This window comes from Octodon degus, unplaced genomic scaffold (genome assembly GCF_000260255.1).
Source record: "Octodon degus isolate 3935 unplaced genomic scaffold, OctDeg1.0 scaffold00108, whole genome shotgun sequence".
Taxonomy (NCBI): Eukaryota; Metazoa; Chordata; class Mammalia; order Rodentia; family Octodontidae; genus Octodon; species Octodon degus.
Window position 1 is genome coordinate 602,702 of NW_004524684.1, and position 22,942 is coordinate 625,643.

General features: G+C 41.3%; 1 protein-coding gene across 1 annotated transcript in view; it reads left to right on the forward strand.

Moving 5' to 3' along the window:
- Positions 1-22,005, forward strand: part of Reln (reelin) — a 493,244-nt gene extending 471,239 nt beyond the window's left edge. The window contains exons 56-64 of the mRNA XM_023724314.1: positions 664-906; positions 1,691-1,866; positions 3,620-3,693; positions 4,941-5,102; positions 5,794-5,951; positions 7,946-8,165; positions 9,658-9,855; positions 10,868-10,966; positions 20,899-22,005. Coding sequence (XP_023580082.1) covers positions 664-906; positions 1,691-1,866; positions 3,620-3,693; positions 4,941-5,102; positions 5,794-5,951; positions 7,946-8,165; positions 9,658-9,855; positions 10,868-10,966; positions 20,899-20,995 — 1,427 coding nt within the window. The 3' untranslated portion in view covers positions 20,996-22,005. The remainder of the gene's footprint in view (positions 1-663; positions 907-1,690; positions 1,867-3,619; positions 3,694-4,940; positions 5,103-5,793; positions 5,952-7,945; positions 8,166-9,657; positions 9,856-10,867; positions 10,967-20,898) is intronic.
- Positions 22,006-22,942: the final 937 nt, after the last annotated feature.

Genomic DNA, 22,942 nt, shown 5'->3' on the forward strand with positions numbered 1-22,942 from the left:
AAGCAAGTAGTAAGTACTATGGAGAATCTGTAAGATAACTTCACTAATTATGAAAAATAAAATTCTGAATTCATGAGTCTATTGTAGAATGTTTTAATGAAGTTATTTCATTATTTTAGAATAGCTAAAACCAAATTAGGAAGATCATGAGATCTGTAGAAAATATGCTTTAGCAGGCAAATATCATTCTTAATAACAAGCTAATGATAGATGATCCTAAAATATTTTAGTCCATTCAAAAGATGTTTTCTTAAGTGATTTATGCACTTCACCCATAGGTTTATCATATAATAAGAAATAAACTTCGTGTAAGTCCAACAAATTCTAGTTGCATAGAATTTTAATAGCTACATTTTTAACCACTGGAAGCCATCATCTAGAAACATGGATAGGTCTTATTATTCATGACAAATAACGCCTGCAAGGACCTAGAACTAAATTTTGAAAGCAAAACATGCATCATTTTTACTTCGTAATATTTATCATATCCACATATTTCTTAGTACCTTTCCCCTTATATCATGTCTCATGTTGAAACAGTGTTGGTAAGTGATGAATGCCTATGTGAAAGTCAGCAAAGTCAATTACATTTTCTGATTGAAGAGTTCTTTGGAAAGCTGGATTTTCCAGATGGGTTACAATGTTGGTAACTTGTCTTTATAGGAATTACCTGGACTTTGCTGCATGAGATGGATTTCCAAAAGTACATTTCTGTCCGGCACGACTACATCCTCCTTCCTGAGGATGCCCTCACCAACACGACTCGCCTTCGCTGGTGGCAGCCCTTTGTGATCAGCAATGGAATAGTGGTCTCGGGGGTGGAGCGTGCCCAGTGGGCTCTAGATAACATTTTGATTGGTGGAGCAGAAATCAATCCCAGCCAACTGGTGGACACATTTGATGATGGTAAGACAGACAACAGTGAATCTTTTTCTTCCCCTTGTCAGCCATTTGTCTGTGCATTTTCAACCTAGTTTCTTCATTAAGAGCACTTAGGAGAATGCCTAGCGTATACTCCTGGCCAACAAATCTTCAAAATTGGCATTGGCTGCTTGTTGAAATGTCAAAGAAGACTTTGACAAATCAAGGTAAAGACAGAATGTCTTGCCCTAAGTACAATTTGGAATTATAACACACCAAATAATCTTCATTCTTCTCATTGCATTTTGCAATCATTCAAATAGTGCACCAAGAATTTGGGGGTGGTCAAGTTTCCCATTTTCAAAATTAGGTAATCATTATACTAGCATATATAGAGCTTTTTCTAAATTTGAGTCCTCACCTTGGATGTATACATTAAAGCAGCTAAAAGGGCTGGGGAGATAGCTCAGCAGACTAAACATCTGCTTTGGCAAGCATAGGGCACAGGGTTCAATCCCAGGTCCCGCATGCCACTCTGGCCCTGCCCCTGGGGCACCCTGAGCCAGTCACTGAGTCCAAGCATGGTGGCACACACCTGTAATCCCAGCACTGGGGAGGCTGAAAAAAGAGGATCACTGCAAGTTTGAGCTGCATAGTGAGACCCTGTGCCAAATACATAAAATGAAAAATAAATAAAACAGTTAAATAAGATAAAATCAGTCCTCAAGAATAAGCCAAAAGCTAGAACATAAAGATGCAGGCGATTCGATGATAAACCAGTCTGTTCAACAAGATCACATGCCATATTTCTTCCAACTTACCTTCACAGAAGGTGCTTCCCATGAAGAGAACTGGAGTTTCTACCCCAACGCAGTCAGGACAGCAGGGTTCTGTGGCAATCCATCTTTCCACCTCTACTGGCCAAACAAAAAGAAAGACAAGACCCAAAATGCTCTCTCCTCCCGAGAACTCATTATTCAGCCAGGATACATGATGCAGTTCAAAGTAAGTGAGAAGGGGCTTTTCAACACAATGCAGTGTTACATGTGGTGTATGAGGAAGTATGTGCATTTGGAAAACTACAAGTGATTGATTTCATTCATTAAAATTGTATTATATGTAAAATTATCATATAATAAGAAATAAACTTCGTGTAAGTCCAACAAATTTGGATGGAAATCCATTTCATGCAGCAAAGTCCAGGTAATTCCTATAAAGACAAATTGCCAACATTGTAACCCATCTGGCCTCACCAAGGCCTTCGGCGCCACCACTCAACATGTCCAGCCGTGAACTTGGTGTCTTCTCTCTGTGGACTAACACTTCTTTCTGATTTTCCTGTCCCTGGTCATGACTCCATCTACCATCAGGGAACTAACTTGAACTGCTAACACAATTCTTGATTTTTCACTTTTTGCTTCTCATAGCTAACCAGTCTGTGCCCTTTTAATTCTCATTTCCAGTGTTCTTGGCCTTTATTCTTGCACTATTACCGCCTCCATCCTTGCCCTACCTAATTAGATCAGTTGCCCACTAAGTCCTCCTTTCACGTCAGATCTCTCTCCACTGCTATCTGACTGACATCACAGCCCAACTGACCATTATAAAGTCCAGCCCTGAGGTCAGAATTCCACTCCTTATAAAACTTCAACAGCTCTCCATTGCTTACCAAATTAAGTTCAAACCTTAGATCACAGCTCATGACCTGCCAAACCCAACCAACTTTCTAACCTTACCACTCCCTATTCCATGTATCTTCTGCTTGGATCTAGAGATGCTTCATGCTGGGCCCTGCATCGGTGCCTGCTCACACCCTCCAAAGTATCTCTCTCCAATCTATACCTTAGACCTCTCCCCATTATTTGGAGGCAGCACACATGAACCCTATTTGATGGATTATTTTCTCATTCATTTAATGAAATGCAAATACCATGGCATTTTATTTATATCCTTTAAATCACCACTGCTATTATTGAGCTATCCTTCTTACTCTCCCTTTGATTCCAAGTTGTTTTATTCATGAACGTATGGCTTGAAATTTTGGGCACCAACGTTCCCTGGTATCAGCGCTGAAATAGGACTTGTTGATTAAGTAGATGATTAGGATTTAAATTTGAATCACCACATTTTTATAGAACTTATGCATTATTAATGATTCAAACATTTAATCGCATAAAGTATGGAAAACTTGTATTCATATGGAAAGAGAGAGACCTAAGAATGAATATTAAGTAATTAAAATTGCTATTTTCAATTCTAAATAAAAATTGCATCAAGAAGTCCAACTGCACCAAGAATTTAGGATATCAGTAAAAATATTTCATACTACCTCAATGTTCAGTCTTTCCATAAATTCTCTTCACATCTTTTTCTTCTTACCCAATTTCACTACTAATTAAATTGATAGAAATAGTACTTTTAAAACCTTAATTCTCATCTCCATGAAAAATTACATATCACTTACAGAACTCAAAAGAATGCATTCTTGGCATTTAGAAGACTGCTCCATAAAACCTTCTCTAAATATTTTTTGATTAGCAAAAAGAGTTCTGATGGAGAGGGATGAAGTTGCTTTTACATATTTCTTATTAGTGCCTATTAATTTTATAAAATGTTGGGTTTCACTGTAATATTTCCGTGTATACATATAATGTATTGATCATGTATCCCTCCCCCTTTCACAAGGGATGGTATTTCCAATGAATGTTACTAGATGTCGTTTACTCTTGCCTGTGTAGTGATAGTTTGTTTGCTTTAGATTGTGGTTGGATGTGAAGCCACTTCCTGTGGTGACCTTCATTCTGTAATGTTGGAATACACTAAGGATGCAAGGTCAGTGAAATCATCTTTTGTACTTTTTCCAAACTTAATAATGTAAATGTTTATTTTTAAGGTAAGTTATGTCTTAAAAGTAGCAGTTCATTTATATCTTCACACAATTTTTATTTGTATAAAATTTACATATCTTCAAATTTTCCTTCGCACCAAGAAGAATTTCTTTTTCTGTTAAGAAACTTTATATTTTAAAATAAGTAAAATACCAAATTTGTCCTTAGAGTAGAATGCTTTTATTTATATTGCTCATTTTTAACCAACTTTAAGGGAAAAAATTCTAGTTCATAAAAAACAACTTGTACATTAATATGTTTTGTCTTAAAAGAAAAACAACACATGTGGCATAGGTTCACCAACCACTGCCCCAGATGAATTGGATAAGTCAGGTAGACAGGCTTCTGAATGGACTACCAACACCTAAATCCGGTACACTGTGTCCTTCAGAGGGCTGGTGTCACCAGTAGACCTGTGGCACCTATCATGCAGATGAGACTTGTGAAAGTGCCTTCTCATGTCCCCCGTGCATTCCACAAGAGTGATCACTGCTCAGGCACTGGGCTCCCCAAGCACCCAGAATGCCTGGAGACAGCTGAGGAAGTCACTTGGGGAAAACACCAGAGGATGCAGGAGCTCTGCCCTGTGGACGTCTCTGATCCAGTTGTCACCTGCTTCTGCCTGATGTTAGGAAACTCACAGGTGGCTTTGTATGGTTTTTCCTTTTTCTTTGGGAGGTCAGGTGTTGAGCTCAGTGCTATCCGCAGAGGTACTGAGCTCACTGCAGGCAGGAAAATGCCAAGCAATGAATGATCTGAATGTTCCAGCCATGGTACATCTCCCAAAACACACCAGCAGTGTTGAAACAAAGTCTCACTTGTTTTGTTGATATTCCTGTCTCTCACCATCACTTTCAAAAAATTAATTATATCACCTTGACTTTGGGCTGACAGTTTTGTCAGTTAGCTTGAAGTGTGTCTCTAGGGACACTGACATTAGTGGGAAGAAGCCCCTAGGAGCCACACCATGCATGCTATTTCATCCGTAATTACACTGGTAAGCTTGTAGAGTCAGAATGCACCTTATAAGAAACTATTTGCAACTTTTCTTTTTATAATATATAATTAAAAATACTTTTAAACAGGAAAGTCACGTAAAGGTAATTTCATCTGCCCCCCTTAGAGCTTTGCCTTAGGGCTAGTTGCCCCGGCTCTCTTACCCTACGCCTGCGCTGCTCTCGTTTTCTGCAGGTCTGATTCCTGGCAGCTCGTTCACAACCAGTGCCTGCCTTCCTCTTCAAACAGCATCGGCTGCTCTCCATTCCAGTTCCACGAAGCCACCATCTACAATGCCGTCAACAGCTCGAGCTGGAAGAGAGTCACCCTCCAGCTGCCTGACTACGTCTCCTCCAGGTGGGTGGGTGTGAAGGCAAATAGAGCTGTTGGCTGCCAAACCCCACGGAGCTCACAAAGGAAGCTGCCAACCACTGAGTGAGAGAGGCGAGGCCAGGACCCAGGACCCGCTCCCCACCTTCCTTCTCTTCTTGCCAATCATAACACAAGTGGCAATTGCATATCCCAAGAAGAAAATAAGAAGGAACAGGAGCTGGTTTGTAAATGACTTGGAGGTCTCCCATTTTAACTGTATACCACACACATGTATGGCAAACTCACTCACAGGGCTTGAATGATGGACCCATATAAAGACCAGTTGGTTCCAGCTCTGCCCTGGAGTTCTGCTCTCCCAAAGGCTGTGCTTCTTCACCAGGGTTTCTGGGTTGCACAGAGCTAAGGATAACTGATAGTTCGCCATCTTCCTAGACAAGCCTTCGTTTTACTTAGAAAACAATATAGCTTCGAAGGAAAATGGACACAGAATTATTGTGAATCAGAATAGGAAATGCCATACAGTTTTCAGGGAACTTAAGAGCTTCCAGAATGGTATTCTAGGGAAACTTCATGCATCTGAGGCATAGAAGTTTATTCACTTCTGTCTTTAGGGGGCTGTAGGGAGACATTTGGGGAGGCCCCAAGGCAGAGGCTGGACAGAGCCAAGAGAAGCAACAGCCTACTCATTCTCTTCTGCCCTCTGTGGGTCTCTCAGTGCTACACAGTTCCGATGGATCCAGAAGGGTGAAGAGTCAGAGAAGCAGAGCTGGGCCATCGACCACGTGTACATCGGTGAGGCCTGCCCCAAGCTGTGCAGCGGGCACGGGTACTGCACCACGGGCGCCATCTGCATCTGCGACGAGAGCTTCCGAGGTGTGACCCCTGGGGGGCTGTAGTGAATAGGAGACACTGTGAGGTCCCCTTTGCCCTGACACAGACACAGCAGCCCACTGGAACTCCATACAGATGTATGTGAGACAGGAAACACTCTTGGATCCTGGGATTACTATCTTAACAGTGAATTATCAAGCATAGTTTGATATTACTGAAGCCCACTCAAGATATTCTATAAATGCAGATTTGTAAATAAGTACAAATGCAGATAAATCCACTGGGGATCTTCTCTCCTATCTCACATCCCTATCTTCCCTTTAGCTTCCTGCCCCCCTGAATACCCCAACACTTCATTTTGATTTCTCAGCATCTCTCCCTCCCTGCCCTGCTGCTGTGCTGAGAGCTTTGCTGGCATCCATTTGCATCTGTCCGTCCTTCCTCAGTCTCTTCCCGCTGCCCTCAGAAGACCCAGCTAATTGCTAAGATGTTCTGCATCCCAGTTCCCTGTGTCACTCAGAACAAAACCTTCAAGACACAAAAAAATACATTTTAACTGCTTGGGTTAGTGGAGGCTGAATATACAGTTAGGTCAGTGTCTACGCCACCCCTCCCACCACAGGAAAAACCCTGCCACCTGCTAGAAGGCCTACAGCCCTGCTTTCTTGTGAGCTAGTGCTTCTAACAAGTCCAGTGTCTGCCACAACTGAGCTCACCTTACATAATCGCCCTCCTATCCTCTTCTCAGAGCCTAATACTGGCTTACAGCAAGGCTGAAGGATCTTCTTTGAATGAATCCCTACACCATCTTACACTTCAGTATTTACATAGCGCACACCGGACCATCCTTTAGGCCCCTTCAGTGTTCATCACATCCCCATAAGTTACCTATGGTTACGACAATTATCCCCACTTTTGAGGTAAAGGAAACAAGACTTGAGGAGTTCAGGTGACTTGCGAAAGATCACACAGCTAGTGAGAGTCAAAGACTGGTACCAGTGCTGTTCCGTCCCTTCCACTGTTCGCTCTCACAGCTGAAAGACTTATCCCAAGAGGATCAGAATTATACAGTTTCCCCAGGCACATCCTGTTAGAATTCATCTATGTGAATTCTGGAGCAGGCTCTATTTAGATTTCTTGGGTGCTGCAGACAAGATGAACATGATTAATGTAGACTGCTGCACATCTCTGGCATTAGGAATTAGCCTCTTCCTTCCACTTCTGTTATTATTGCTGTTGAGACCAGCTGACTCTGTCTGCACATTAACTAGAGAACTTTAACTTCAAGCAAATGAATGGGTCAAATGTCCCCCAAGACATATGGACTTGGCTTTCAGGCCTGGCCCAACAGAACTACAGCCTTTGATTTTGAACTCTCTTGGACATTTAGATAAGGTGCACTGTTTCAGCCCAGAAGAAAGGCAAGCACATGCACATCTGCCAACCTGCTGCCTTAGGGCCTTGGCCCAGTGGTCTCTGACGCTTCCAGTTTGTTCAGTGCTACTTATGCCAGAACTGTTAGTGAATAGCTTCAATGCTCCAGGTAGTGTGAGTGGTGGTGAAATCCACCAGTGAACTAACATACAGACCCTGTGTTCAGCAATCATCAAATGTAGAGCTGGGAGAACAAAAACATGAGCTATTTCTACAAAATCATGCTGGGAACAGAAGGAATTAGACTGGCCTCTCCTGCCAGGGTGAGAGTCCCTCCTGAGACCCAACACCGATGCACACGCAAGGCCTGACCAGATGCTCTGGTGTGTGAATAAAAAAGATTTATGCAAAGAAACACACTAGCACCTACACGTTTTAATAAACACTAGCTGAAAAATAATGGGATTTATTTGCAACAGTGCAAGCCAATAGCAACTGGCACAACAAAGGAGAAGCGTTTGTACGTGGGCGTCCGTGTCTGCTTGGTGTGTGGCTACTATGGCAGCATGACCGTGGCTTGAAGCTGTGGATGGCTGTCCTCAGCCTCCAGCGAGTAGCTCGCTCCAGCTGACTCTGAGGCCTGTGTTATTCTCATCCCCTAGGTGACGACTGCTCTGTGTTCAGCCATGATCTTCCCACTTACATTAAAGACAACTTTGAGTCAGCGAGAGTCACGGAGGCCAACTGGGAGACCATCCAGGGTGGCGTGATCGGCAGTGGCTGTGGGCAGCTGGCACCCTACGCCCACGGAGACTCGCTCTATTTTAATGGCTGTCAGATAAGGCAAGCTGCTACCAAACCTCTGGATCTCACTAGAGCAAGGTAAGTGACAGAGAAGAGAGAGCACGGGAGAGTTGATCTCCTTCCCCACCCGCCCTCCCCAGGTCTGCCTTAGCCAGAGCAAACAGAGCTTCTGCTCTGCAAAAATCAGATAAGAATGCCAAGGCTTTAAAAGTGGTGCAAAGACCGAGCTCTTCCCCAAAGGTTGATGAGCATCTGGGAGCCAGGAAGGTGCTTGAGAACTGGGTGTTTGGTTAATTAGAATGTGAACGTAGATGTTTACTTGTAGCCTCTCACTTTGGGAAATAATGATGATGTTTTCAAAGGTAGAAGGGCGGGTATGGCTCTTAATATAGTAATGAACAATGAGAATATGATACAAATAATTTGTACTGTAGCCATGAAACTGTTAAAAGCTAAATCTACCCATTCCCATTTTTTTCCCACCAAAGAGTTATGGCTAATCTAGAGATAACCTGCTGTCTTCCTTGACCACATGCAAGCTGCAGCTAGGTGCTCAGTTAACAGATGCACACCATGTTGTACAAATAACTTTATTTTACATCAATTTATGTATATATAAATTTTGAGTTACCTGCTCTGAATGGGCCTCTCTGTTAATCACTAGGAATTGTAGGGCTATTTCCTGTGCTTAAAAATTGTCTTGGGCCAGGAATATAGCTCAGCAGCGCAGCACCTGCCTGGCAATCACAAGGTCCTGAGTTCAATTCCCAGCATGCACACTTCAGTTCTATCTTCCCTCGGCTCTGATCTCTAGACAGCCTTTCTTAAAACAGACATGCTCACTCGTCCTTGTCCCGATCCTGTTCAGCGTGGAGCTACTTGTAAAGTATGTAGTATAAATATCATGAGTTTATTCCTTGTTCTCTCCTGTCCTCACTGCCAGGATGGTCCCTGGTTCCAAGAGTGAAGATGTTTCTGGTGAAATATGCCAACAGGATTCCCAGCACCATGAATGAGGGCTTATCTTAGAGTGTTGAAAGGTGGTCTTCTGAGGTTATTTTTCACATATGTAATATAAAAATGATATAAACAAAATTGCATTACTGGTATGATTTATTCATGTCTGTTTTACTGCAGTCGCCCTGTAGTACCCACATGGGATGGGTACCAGAACCCATAGGCACTAAAGGCCCTAAATCACATGGTGTAGATGTGCATATAACCAACACACATCCTCCTGTAGACTCTAAATTATTTCTAGGTTACTGACAATACTCAGTACAATGTAAATGCTATGTAAATAGTTATTATTTACAACCCCTGTCTTACTTAGGGGGTGATTTTCAGAAGAAAAAAGGGTTGTTACATGTCCAGTACAAATGCAAGATTCCCAAATATTTTCTGCCTGCAATTGGTTGAGTTGGCAGAGGTGGAACTCATGCGCAGACAGAGCCGGCTGCGCTGCGAAACGAGTATTAGAGATTTTAAGAACAGCAAAGATTTTAAAGGAAACTCCTTTCAGTACTCCCTGCCTTCTGTCTGAAGGTGATTTTCCCTGTGTCGTTTTCAGCAAAATTATGTTTGTTTTGCAAATTGGGAGCCCGTCGCAGACAGACAGCTGCAACAGCGACCTGAGCGGGCCCCACGCCGTGGACAAGGCAGTGCTGCTGCAGTACAGCGTCAACAACGGCATCACCTGGCACGTCATCGCCCAGCACCAGCCTAAGGACTTCACTCAGGCTCAGAGAGTCTCCTACAACGTCCCCTTGTGAGTGGCCCATGCAGGCGTGCTCGCGTGCTGGTCCCTGAGGACCCAGAACTTGAGCGGGAAGTTGGGCGACATTACTGGAGCAGTGCCATGAAGTTAGGCAGCAGCAGCGTGACCAAGATGGATCCAGAGCTCCAGGGCTGGGTTTCTGTTTTCCATTAGGACAAGAGGCAAATGCCGAAACTAGGAGGAAGGGCAAGAAGGACACAAGACAGCAGCCAAATGCAGAGGCACTCTCTGCATTATCTCTTTATTCAAACAGTATTTTTAGTCCTTCAGAAAACAGCACTGTATCAGGCACGTGTCCTGTGGCTGGAACGCAATATCCAGTACCCACAGCTCAGAGGAAGAGAGCTTTAATGTAGTTCTTGGTTTCATGAGACTCAGCGCAGGCTCAGCTGGCACCAGGCAGAAACATCGAGATGGATGGACATGGTAGAGCAAGTCTGCTTAGTTCACTGGGGCTGGGAAGCAGATCAGGGGATCGTGGCCGAAGAGGAAGGGGTGAGAGACCAGGCACTGATGTGGCCACACCTCCCTAACCCCCAAACACACCCACAGAGTGTGTGCACCCAATCCCCTGGGCGGCTACAAAGCCAAGCGGGTTGTCACAGCTGAGCTCAGTCCTCAAAAACATTTTTCATTCCCTGCTTGGTCTGCTTACCTGAAAATTTACCAGATACGGGCACACACATCAGTTTTGCCTGGCATTGTTTGCCCAGATTCTAGAGCAGTGCCTGCCCCTGGAAACACTCTACACTATCCAAATGTGTCGCTCTCCCAGGTACTGCTAAGCAAAGGAAAAGAATGAAAGATTGGAAAAACATTACAAGCCCATGAGTGGCAAACTGAAGTTAATACTGTTTAGAAGAGTACTGTGACCTACGCAGATTTGAAACCCATGCCCCAAATGTGTTGATGTGTGTTACCTATGTAGCATCCACGTGCAGGTCACATACCAGGAAGTCCTGTCACCTAGCGTTTAACTTCTGTGCTTCTGTCTGTGACCCAGGGAGGCACGGATGAAAGGAGTCTTACTGCGCTGGTGGCAGCCACGCCACAATGGAACAGGTCATGATCAGTGGGCTTTGGACCACGTGGAGGTCGTCCTGTGAGTATCTGATACATCTCCCCCTGTGTCCTTTTCAAAAAGGTTTGAGACTCCTTTGATCTGGCATGCTCCTTAATCCAGTAAGAACTGTTCCTGAGGAGACGGTTCCCACAGGACCACGTTGCCTTATACTCTTAACTGCAAGCTGTAGCTCAAGTCAATTGTGAGATAACAAAGCCATGACTGTGCCCTAGAAAACTTTAGGAAGTTATTTATTAAAGGATGAATGGTATTGGTTAAACTAGGTAAAACAAAATTTCCAGAGAAATGGGAAATAATGTCCTATGCTAGGTCTGGTTGCTTTTTAAAATAGAATGACATGGAAGGGAGAAAGATTCTGCACTGGACCATGTACAGGGTGTAAGGGGTGAACGTACCCAGTTACAAGCACTGGTTTAGCCAAAGATGCCGAGGTCTCCTCCATGTACTGCCATGGTTACAACTGTGACAAAGAATCTGTGGTTTCAGATTCTTTTTGACCAGTCCCAGCATCTAAGAAGCTAAGGGTGTCCCCACTGTCTCCCCCAAGTGATAGGGCTGTGCCCCACTGTCACCTGCCCACATTGACTGTTCACTCACAGAGAGATGACTTGCTTTTTCTCTAACAATCTAGTTCCTGTAGAACTGGGATGCTTATGTCTCGACGGGTTCGAACTGATCGCTCCAAGTTGTTGGCAAGGAGAGGCGAATCTTCTCGGTAGATAGGTTCACATGTTCATTCTGTTTACCAAATCCAGAATGAAATCAGTCTCATGGCTGATTTCAGTCATTTTGAAAGCAAATTTAAGTGATTTTTAACTGGTAGGAAAACTACCAGATTTGTTTTCTTTCGATCATGGCCATGAGCTGGCTTCTCCCGTCTTGAGCTAGCCCTCGTCTTAGTTTTCACTGAGGCACCTGCTTGCATGGCATCCATATCAACCTCCAGCTCCAAGAGCAACCCAGTCCCCACACAAGCCCCCACTGTGCGCTCTGCTGCTTCTGGACCACTTGCTGGGCTCTGCCTCCACCAGACAAAGTTGAAGGTTAAAGGAACAGTCCAGAGTCTTAAATCAAAACATGAGGCTGATGTCTTCCTGGCTATCCATTTCCTCAGACCACGTGATTCCAGGAGAATAGAATACTGTAGACTCCAAAATGCACATGGGTGGTATGAGCATAGAGAGATGTCCACGTGGACCAAAATACAACCCTACCGCCACTTTCTGTCCTTCCAGAGCAATGCTTCTCAGCCTGGTTGAAGACCAGAATCACTTGGGAAGCTTCTGACAGTGGCAGGAAGTGACCTGATGCTCAGGGACATGCCTGTGAGAGACTTAAATTGACTTGTGGTAGGAGCTGAGAGCCCCTCTGGTGATTCTAATACACTGAGCCTTAAATTAGAGTCAAGAACCACTTCCTGACTTTCACATCTCTTACCAAGACTGTCTGCATTAATAAATGGGGCTTCCTGCACTGGGCAAAGCTTCACCAGCTCCTATGGAATTGGCAAGGCCTGTCAGTCGTTGAGAGAAGGCAGAGGCCTAATTCTGCCTGTGATAGTCCTAAGAATCCTTAACCTAGCATATATTTGAGTAGATGTTTCTTCTTTGCCCACACACACACATGCAATTACAGTCACCTATTTTGAATTACAAAGACATCATGCCAGTAATTCCCTCCCTGGGCTGAGGTGAGGGGAGCATGCAAATATTCGTTCAGTCCTGGCCTGAAGCATGCCCTTGCCAGTCTGGAGACAGCATTCTGCTCTCTGTGGCTTCTGAGGCCCCTGGAGCCCCAGCAGGAAGCCTCTCCACACAGCCCAAGAGGACCTTCTGGAACTGGTCTTGGTATTAATCTTTATGAGGAACTACCAGCATGCTGGAACTACCAGCATCTTCCAACCACAAAACTGTTACACGAATGAAGTTCAGATTATATGAAATAGCAGAAACCTATTATTTCTGCCATTTTTCTGGAGCTATAAACTGTATGGTAAGACTTTGTGTTTATTTAATCTCCAGAATTTAAGTGCTTTGAAGAATTTATCACTGAGGAAAAGAACCTGTCTGTTCTCACCCTGCATTACTGTCTCCAGCTGTCAGAGCACTAAAACGTTTCAAATGCTGAAGCATATCACCACACATGCACAGAGGGAAGGACTGTTTTATTCCAAGTCTCATGTTCATTGAATCATTTCAGAATTACAAATTCACAACTACCACTGACTTTTATGTACATATACATATAATTTTAAAAGCAAACACTGGGCCAGGGAGATAGCTCAGCAGACTAAAGCGCCTGCTTAGGCAAGCTGAGGCAGTGCAGCTTCATCCCCATCACCACATGCCATGCCAGCCCTTCCCCCAGGGCGGACCAAGTCGGCCACAGAGTCTGGGCATAGTGGCACATGCCTGTAATCCCAGTGCTGGGGAAGCTGAAAACAGGAGGATCACTACGAGTCAGACCTGAGTAGTGAGACCCTATCACAACCAAATACATTAAAAATTATTAAAAAGATTATAAAAGCAAACATCAATGACATTTCAAAATTAAAATTTGTTAAAATTATAGAATTATAGTTTTAATATGCAATACATCATATTATATATTATAATGTATAATTTATAATATGGTAATATATAATTTGTTAAAATTATAGAATTACAAGTAAGGAAGGAATTATTTTCCTCATGGATAAGAGTTGCTTTCTAAAAACACAACCCTAAGGAATTCTATTTTCAGGATGATGTTTTTTATGTCTTGCTCTGCTTTTAAGGGATATAACATTCTTTGCCACCACATCCTTTGAGAATACTTCTTTTTTACAGCATTCATTAATATGTATTGGTATCTCCACAGAATAATTCACTCATTTGATAAGCACAACACAAATAACTTTGGAGAACTCAGAAAAATAAGATACAATGATTTCCAAATGATCTTCCAACCACAACAGGCACAAGGAAGCTAGTCAGGTCTCCTGTCATGATTCCCAAATATCACTAATTATAATGTTGCTACAGAAGATATAGATGTAAAATGAAAAAATTGTAATACTCCCATTAAGCCCTCTTAACTGAGTATATGCTCTTACTTATGGATACGTCATATAACCTTAGTTATATGAGCTGGGGGTGTTTCCCACTCACGGATAGAGACAAACCCAAGGACCAGAGCTACCAGCCCTGCCCAAGGAGCCACCGCAAACAGGGCTGCTAGTGTTTTCACAACTAGTGCTTGGAGGGATGCATACCTCACTTAAGAACTTGTAGTATCCTTTTTTTTTTTTCCTAAAAGAAGATTGGCCTTAATCTAGGTTTCGCTTTTGTGCACGTGCACAAAGGACACATGCTAAAAACCCTGTAAAGAAAACCTGTGTCACGCATGGTATCTTACATTGACTTTAACACCGTACTGCCCATCTTAATCAACAAGAAAAGACACACGAATTGGCTGAGAACAAACTGAGCACTCCTGAAGATGTTTCGGGGCTTAGGAGTGTCTGCAAACAAAAACTAGATACATGATATATTTCCAAAGTCCTGATTTAATTCTAAAAGCCTACATGTGGAAAGATTGGAGCTTCACACACATGCATGTATGGAACAGCAAGCCCGTACCATAAGGATAAAAGCCACCCTTTGAGGACATAACAAGCAAAGTCCATAAGCTGTATGCTTGTCTGAGAGTGTATTCTTCCCACTCCCGTGATGTTTGTCAATAAAACCTGCACACGACAGGTGCTTCTTGATCATCCCCTATTAATTTGCCAAAGTGCAAATGAACCAAAAAGTCAGATCATTTTTCCAGCCTCACTAGCTTACAAAAGTCCCCATTCTGGAAACCCTAAATATGTAGCACGACTCAATCACTGGTGATCAATATCAGAAACCCAATTTCTCTGAATTCGTCTGCTAGTGTAGGATATTTATTTTGCAGTCGATGTTTGTGAATACATTTGGGCAGATCCCTCACAAGATCCATGCTGGTGGGGTTCTTCTTAGGATAAAAGAGGATCCTTTGTCTCAACCTTTCATTGTTGGGCATTCATACCTCTATCCTAAGAATCTCCCTCACCCAACTGCATTTCATTCACACATCACATTTCCTGTGTACGCATCTCCGTCACAGCCCATCACGTGACAATTAAGTGCGATGATTTTTGCATGTGTACCTTGAAAGCGAATCACTCAGTAAAAAGTTAGCCTTTGTGAATCGATTTACTAAAAAAGTGAATTATTTCCACATTTGCTGAGAATTGGAAACCAGTATATGTTGCTAGCTGTGGCCTTAAATACATGTATCAGATTTTAGTATGAATTCCATCGTAACCATCCCCTCGTGCTACTCATCACCCAGATGCGGTCATGTTTTTGGCACAAATGATTTACAGAGATGACCATATTGCATTTGTTGCAAAGCATATTTATCTTTTATTAAATTTGACTGATATCTGAAGTAGAGGACTTCTGCATTTCTAAAGCCCATTTCTTAATATATTCAGGAATTAGTATTTCCTAAAATGCAAATATTAAAAATTCAGATAAAATTAATAGTAGTAATTAAACTATTTGTACTTCATATGCAACATTTATGCCAAATGTAGTACTGTGACTACTTGTACCTTGACATACGGTTATGAGCAAATATTGCATGTTGCATTACATTGAAAAGTTAAGTGTATGCATATGTTGGGTGTAGAAGAATAAGAAATAACTTGTTTAATTTTTATTTTCAAAAGAGATGAAAAATCCTATAGTGCGTCTAAACCTGATCAGACTTTTATGACTAATCACAGTGCTGCATGCATTGAAAAGCATTTTTTAACTTGTGTTATATTTCATTATTTGCTGTCATTGGTTTTCCACTAGAGTAAGGTAAGTCCCTCTTAGAAAATCTGTGGAGCTATTTACTGTTAGCTTCATCAGTGTTACCAAAGATAACTAAAATTTTGTAGGAGACCTTTGCCACCGAAAGAATAATCTACCGCATAACTACAGTTCTAAATGGTTGTGGGTTGCAAAGGAACATTTGACGCTTAGTTGCTTCTTTGTGCTTGGCACTGTATTAGGTGCCCACAAAGTGACCACAGCTTATAAATTTATTCTGAGAAAAATGAAATTAGAAATGTGTGCAGAAAGCCCGAGGGCCCTTGGGTAAGTGTAATCAACAGTTTTCCAAGCCCTTCCCATGCTGGACCACTTCTGTTCTAAGTCAACGAATGAATTGGCAGAGGGGAGATTTGTTCATAGTGCCTCTAAGTTCTAGATCCTTTCCTCAGGCAGGATGGGTCATGTATACTTACATTTGTCCTCTAACTGTAATACTTCGAAACTTAAGAGAGGAAGAAGGCTATCGTCCCCTACACAGCTACACAAGGTGCCGAAAGTTTTCACTTCACTCTTACAACTCTGTGTGGTGCACATAATCAGATGTTATTCCATCTCCAGTAGCAAGAAAGAGAAATATGACATCTTGGGGGCACCTGTGCCTACTCTACCCTACCCGGACATAGCCTTCCTGACAATGCATGATCTCAAAGCAGCACACACATGTCCTCTGGGCCAGGGAACTTCACGAGCTAGTTAATGTGACAGCATCCATCTTACACTTGCCTGTGTCCTCTGAAAGGTCATCTGACAATCCACTGAATTCTTATTTCTGTGTTCCTCTATCTCATCATGTTTGTTTGTTGTTTTTTTTTAATTTACTAATTGGGAAAAATGCTTAAATTTCTATGAGCTCAAATTCATCCAATTCTTCATCACTTAGCTCTTTTGGAATGCATTAAAAATCAGTTGAGAGGCTGGGGGGATAGCTCAGTGGTTTAAGCGCCTGTCTGGCAAGCTCACGGACCTGAGTTCCATCTCCTGTACCACATTCCGTGCCAACCCCTGAACCCTGGATGCTCTGTGCCAACCCCAAAACCAGGCATGGTGGGGCACACCTGTAACCCCAGCACTGGGGAGGCTGAGACAGAAGGATCACTATGAATCTGAACTGCATAACAAGATCCTGTAACAAATAAATAAACAATTTTTTTTAAAAATCAATTGAATTATTTTCATAATAGTAAGTACCTATGGTTGCAGCTCTGGTGAAGAGTAATAGTTCAGAAGAGTCTCTAGTTCTCCAGAAATCTCCCATTTTCTGTGCAAGACCTGGGCCATATTTTTTAATTCTACATGCAGCTTAAATCCCTCAGAGATATGAAAATTTTAATAACCATTTCCAACAAACCATTGATACCTATTCTCCCTTCTTACAATGATGTACTCACCCTGGGAGAACTATTTTAATTGGGCTAGTTCTACTGAAAGCCAAAGTAAACTGATACATCAAGAAGCATAATGTACCTGGGATATAACCTGCTTGCATTAACTTTAGAATAAAAATTATTTTCTCTCATAATTACAATGAAGAAATAAATCTTCAAAGGTGCATTGCACCTCTTCTTATTCATGAGGTTTTCTGTAGTTATACATCTCCCTGTATCCAAAGCAAAAATTGACTCATACTTAAAATGCACAATAAAATGAATAAGTGTAAGAGCTTTAAACTTGCTTTTAAAAAAGATCCCCTAACACTCACTCTTGGAAGCTAAACATTTTTGAAAGCACAATAACTGCTTAAGAACCATGCCAGTTTATGAAATGGTCCTAGAGTCAGGCAGCATTTTGTTTTAACCCCCCATGGTGCTTGATTTTTTTAAAGGCTCATGAACTGGAAAAACTCTAATCTCTCATTAGCTTCCAACCTGATTCAAAAGATACTTAGGTCTCATATGATCCAATCACCAGTTAGTTTCAAGGAAATTTGGAAAGTGTGGTCACTTTTAGTATTACTCTATAAACACTCGGCATCTAAAACAAACACACTACCATGTGTATACCAATGTTCTCAGGCATCCAAATATACGACACTCATATATCAACATATTAACTATTAAAGAATAGTTAGTGGACAAAATATTCCCCAAATTAGCTGTAAACATCCACTATGAACTGATCGATAGGGTGTGAAAGGTCTCCCACCTGCTAATATTTATCTTTCACATAGAAAGATGGAAAATTTAAATCAATTCTTTGAGAAGCAACTATTTATGTAGGAGAAGGTGCTCTGAATCTGTTAAACATGCACATTAACTTTTGATAAAACTAAATGTTCCTTTGTTCCCATGTACTCAGGTAACGTTCTTGTCAGTCTAGGTTGATCTGGATAGCTAAATAGCTTGAATATTCTGGGTGTATCTTTTAATACATTTGAACTTTAACTTTTCTTTGGGTACTTTATTATTTTAAACATGTTTTCAATAAAATGTCATTGCTTTAACTTTGCAATTATTCCTTATAGTTAAAGAGTAATGATTTACAACAGGAATCCAATCAGTAAGTCACCAAAAATTCCAAAGCCACACCTTGGGTCAGGCAGGAGGCCCAGGTTGTGGTGTGGGGGTGGGGATGCTGGGGGACAGGCCCCCATACCCACAGACATCTAGACCTGGGGAGGCGAGTTACAAGCAGACTCCATTTGAAGCACAAAATGACCACTACGAGAGGTCAAACTAGAAAATATAATCACTTCCAGAGTGGGACAAGCAAGAAAGGAAACATGATTTTTTTTTCTGACATGATTTTTGAGCAAGTAGAAATCTAGGCAGAAATACTGGAAGTTGGCCAATGAGACAGGTAGAAAAGATGCTGGCTGAGGGGAACAGAGCAGTCTGCGCAGGATGACGGTAGGAGGAAGGAACTGGAAAGCAGATCAGACATGAAGAGGTTATGAAACATCTTAGATGTAACTGCATATAAAGATGAGAAGTTTATGAGTGAGTTTTGAGTAAGAGGAAGCCAGCATGAAGGGAAAGTTTACTAAAATGGGTGTGCAAAATTGATTACATACATGTGAGGGAAGATACACACATCCATTTATGTGCTAGATGATGCTTTCTTGCTATTTCATGGTTTCTTTACAGTAGAGTTCTTTCCTAAGGGGAGAGAATTGAGATAAGCAGATAATTGGGGGCAACAACAACTCAGGGAAAGAGTTACAGATGGCCTGGAATGCTGGAATGAAGACAGCAAGGGCCAGGCTAAGATTTTGTGCATAAAGAAGCAATGGGATACTTTCTCCTGACCCTGATTAGGGCGAACCTTAGCTCATTGTCCTTTTTGTATATCAACTTTACATGGACAAAAGTGAGTACTCCGGCACGCTGCTCATGAATAATGGATATTCTCGTTTCCCCCTATACCTGTGGCCCTGAAAGCCAAGGCCTAGGTGTTGGAGTGCCTTTCTCACGTGAGAGGGTAAGGTGGGCGGTGACATGAGCTGGGAAGAAACCTGAGTTTTTTCTTTAAATATACTTCATTCTACGTTTGTTATTTCCATTTTATAGTTCCTAGAATTTCGATAATATAGAAATCCAGGATGGAGAATTCTTAGCACTTTACTTTATAAAATATGTATCCATTTCAGGTCTATCTTGCCATCAGGTCTTCATCACAGCTGCCATCCCTTTTTAGTTTCATATTTTGTAAGCTCAACTTAGATATCGAGATCTCTTGTGATACATTTTATTGTGTAATGATCAGATTCTTATTTTCAGTGCTACTAGTACAAACGCTTGAGTTTTGTAGAAGGAGGTACGCTAGGTTAAGCAGCATTCTGTGACAGCTTGCTGGGATGACTGCTAACCTGTGCACAACCACCCTTTCCCTTCACTTTTTTTCCAACTCAAATTCTTGTCATACTGACGTGCAGGGTGCGATCATACCACCTGACGTCCCCCTGCCCTATGTGTATTTCACATTTCTGCGAAATTAAGAAGGAAAAGTTTTGGAACCACGTATTCAAGAAACTTGGCAAATTTGAATTAAACTGATAGACTGACACTTACAGGCTGCGTGTTGATAATGTACATATTCAGGTCGGTGAGTGTCATTCTTTTTAGTGATACTAGATCGTGATCCTTTTAAAAATATATTTTTGCTATGCCAAAACGTTAACAGCTATGCCCACTGGTATTGCCTAGTTTCATTCACGCTCCTCATGTTCATTTTCAGTACTTTTATCTTTTTTTTTCAGTATTTTTATCAACTTCACATACTCACATGTATGAATATCTGTGTACCTATGTGGAGGAATATGTAAACATACAGGTACAATCATACCTTCTTAGTGTTTTATGACATCTTTCGAATGTAGTGTCTCTTTCATAAAACAATGTTTACACAGCACAAAGCCAACGGCTGGGGAGATAGCTCAGTAGAATAAGCACCTTCCTGGCAAGTGGAAGGTCATGAGTTCAATTCCTGGTACCACAAAAAGAAAAAACAAAAACACAAAGTCAGATGGTTATTGTTGGAGAAAGACAATAGAATCCAACATTTTTTTTAACCCAACATTTTAAGAAAACTCACTTTCTTCTTTTATACCCTGAGACTACATAAACTAAGATAATTCGGCTAAAAAGTTGGAGTTTTTTTTTCTTTGTTTTTGCTTTGCAAGCTGTAAATAAAAATGTCTGCCAAATTATTTTTTCCTAGCTGTGAAAGATGTATGTGAATATAGAAATATACATTCAATGTATACTTCCTCCAAAATAGAATCCAGCACATGTTTTCAGGACAAGTTCGTGAATCAGATTAAAAGTCAAAATCTGAGAGTTTTGATCTGATTTTACTATACACTGAGAGAACTTCCTTTTTTCTGGTTCTTCTCCGGTTTTGAAAAAAAGGAAGGATTTCTCCAGGGCCCCCAAGAAGTGAATACAGACATCAGGCTTAGTTGGTGTGCTCCTGCATAGTAAAGTTAGTGTAACTTACGAGGCTGAAATTTCCCAAGTTCGTAGGGTAACTCAGCACCTAAGAAGACTGCACCTTTCGTGGTGGAACTTACGTGTTCTTTCTCCTCTCCTTCCCTGCCTCTATCCTTTCTGATCTCCACAGCACTCGCAAACAAAATTACATGATGAATTTTTCACGGCAACATGGGCTCAGGCACTTCTACAACAGAAGACGAAGGTCACTTAGGCGAAACCCATGAAGAGTCAAAAAGTTTATTTTTCCTTTCCCACATGTGACGTGTTGCCTCCCTCCTGTGAAACCTCTCACTGCATCTGCTATCAGGAAATGCCTGCGAAGGACTCAGTGGTTCACTGAAAGCCCTTCTCAAGACGGAGTGTCTACCACGTTCCCACACTGTGAACTAATGACAAGTGACTTATTTGCTTCTGAGTAAATGTCTTCATGTTGATGTGTCTGTGAAAATTGTGATCTGTTGAAATATCAGTTACAGTGACAGTATTGACAATAATAAATAGTTTAACAAAAAAGTTTAAGCACAAAATTTTAAGAGATTTTTATGTTTCAAATGGCATTTAGCACAGTATTAAACATTTTTTGGTCACAAAGCTATTTAAGGTGGACTGTGTTTCAGCTTTGTATCATGTTTTATATGATTAAATTATCACTGTCCTTTATGTATTCTCTTCTATGATATAACACATCAAAACTGTATTTACTTGTTACACTGCAATATTTTGCTGCTGAATTTTGATCTACTTATATCTGCAGAAAGTTAATGAAATACCTATTCAAGAAGATGGTTGTAAAGATATTGTATCTCCTTTAATATACTCTTTACAATGTATGTTGATTTAGCATTGTTTTATGGATAAGAAAAATGCTTGACCTTGAAATATTTTCTACTTAAGAGATTGTGGATGAAGACCCTATTTCCTACCAAAAAAAAAAAAATCCCATTTCCTTGTCTAAAAAAATTTTTGAAGTGTTCTGTGGCTGATTTACTAACAGTAACTGCCATTTTGTGTCTGTGATAACAAAGTGATTTGTAAAACAGTGGATGTTCTTTTCATTGTATTCTCTTCGTGGGTTGTTTTTCCTGCGGGTCATCTTCACTCCTTCTAATGAGGTTAAACCAACACCAGCAGCATTCTAATGGCCCCGTAGCCCTGACGTCCCTACGAGTGAAATGGAATGTTACACTCTCGGGTGAACCAGGCTAAAAGCCCATGCTTAAATAAAAATTATGTCCAAAATCCATTTAAGGTTCATTTGTTTTCATTTTTATAGGGTGTGTGTGTGTGTGTGTGTGTGTGTGTGTGTGTGTCCATCTGTCCGTCCGTCTGTCTGTCTGTCTGTCTGTGCATTGCTGGAACGGAACCCAAACCTTCCTACATGCTAGACAAGTGCTCTACTACTGATCTACATCCCTACCTCCTATTTGCATTCATTTTTAATTAAATTTTATACATAATTTGTAAGCCTGGTCAGCTTTAGAAAAGATGTCAAATATATGTGTTGATTTTCTGTTTTGTCATCGGTAACCGCAATTATGAAGACACACTTTCAATTTCACTATGTTTTCACTCGTTCAGCATTTTCTACTAATCTCTCTATAATTACACTTTTTTAAAAAGCCAGTGAAGAATCCTGGAAATGACTGAACTCCCACGAATTTGCCAGGTGCTAACGTAACACCTGGCCACCAGAATGGCCTTTGCCACCTTGAACAAGTAATAACTGAGTCTTGCTCTGGGCTGGGCCTGTGCTGAGGGCTGCGAATACCATGGTGACTTACACTTTGCCACACTTTCTTTCATTACCTAAAAAATAAAAGGTGTGCTGATGTTATTGAATCTATGGGCTTCTGACAGCATGACTGCAAATCTTGGAAGAAAGCCAGAGCTGAACAAATGCACCATAACTTTTTCTTGACCACACTTGCCCTCTGGTCCTTCCAACCTACCTGTAGGGTGCGCCTGTGTACAGCAAGCTTTTGTGGGACCTGAATCTCATTAAATTTGACAGACTCTCTTTAAGAGAAAGAATTCAGGATTATAAAATTAGGTACAAAGGTGAATGTTTACTAAAATTAAGAGAAGTTATATTAAAACCATTTAGATCCACTACATATCTATTAGAATAGATGAAATTAGAACTAACAATACTAAGTACTGGGAAGGATGTG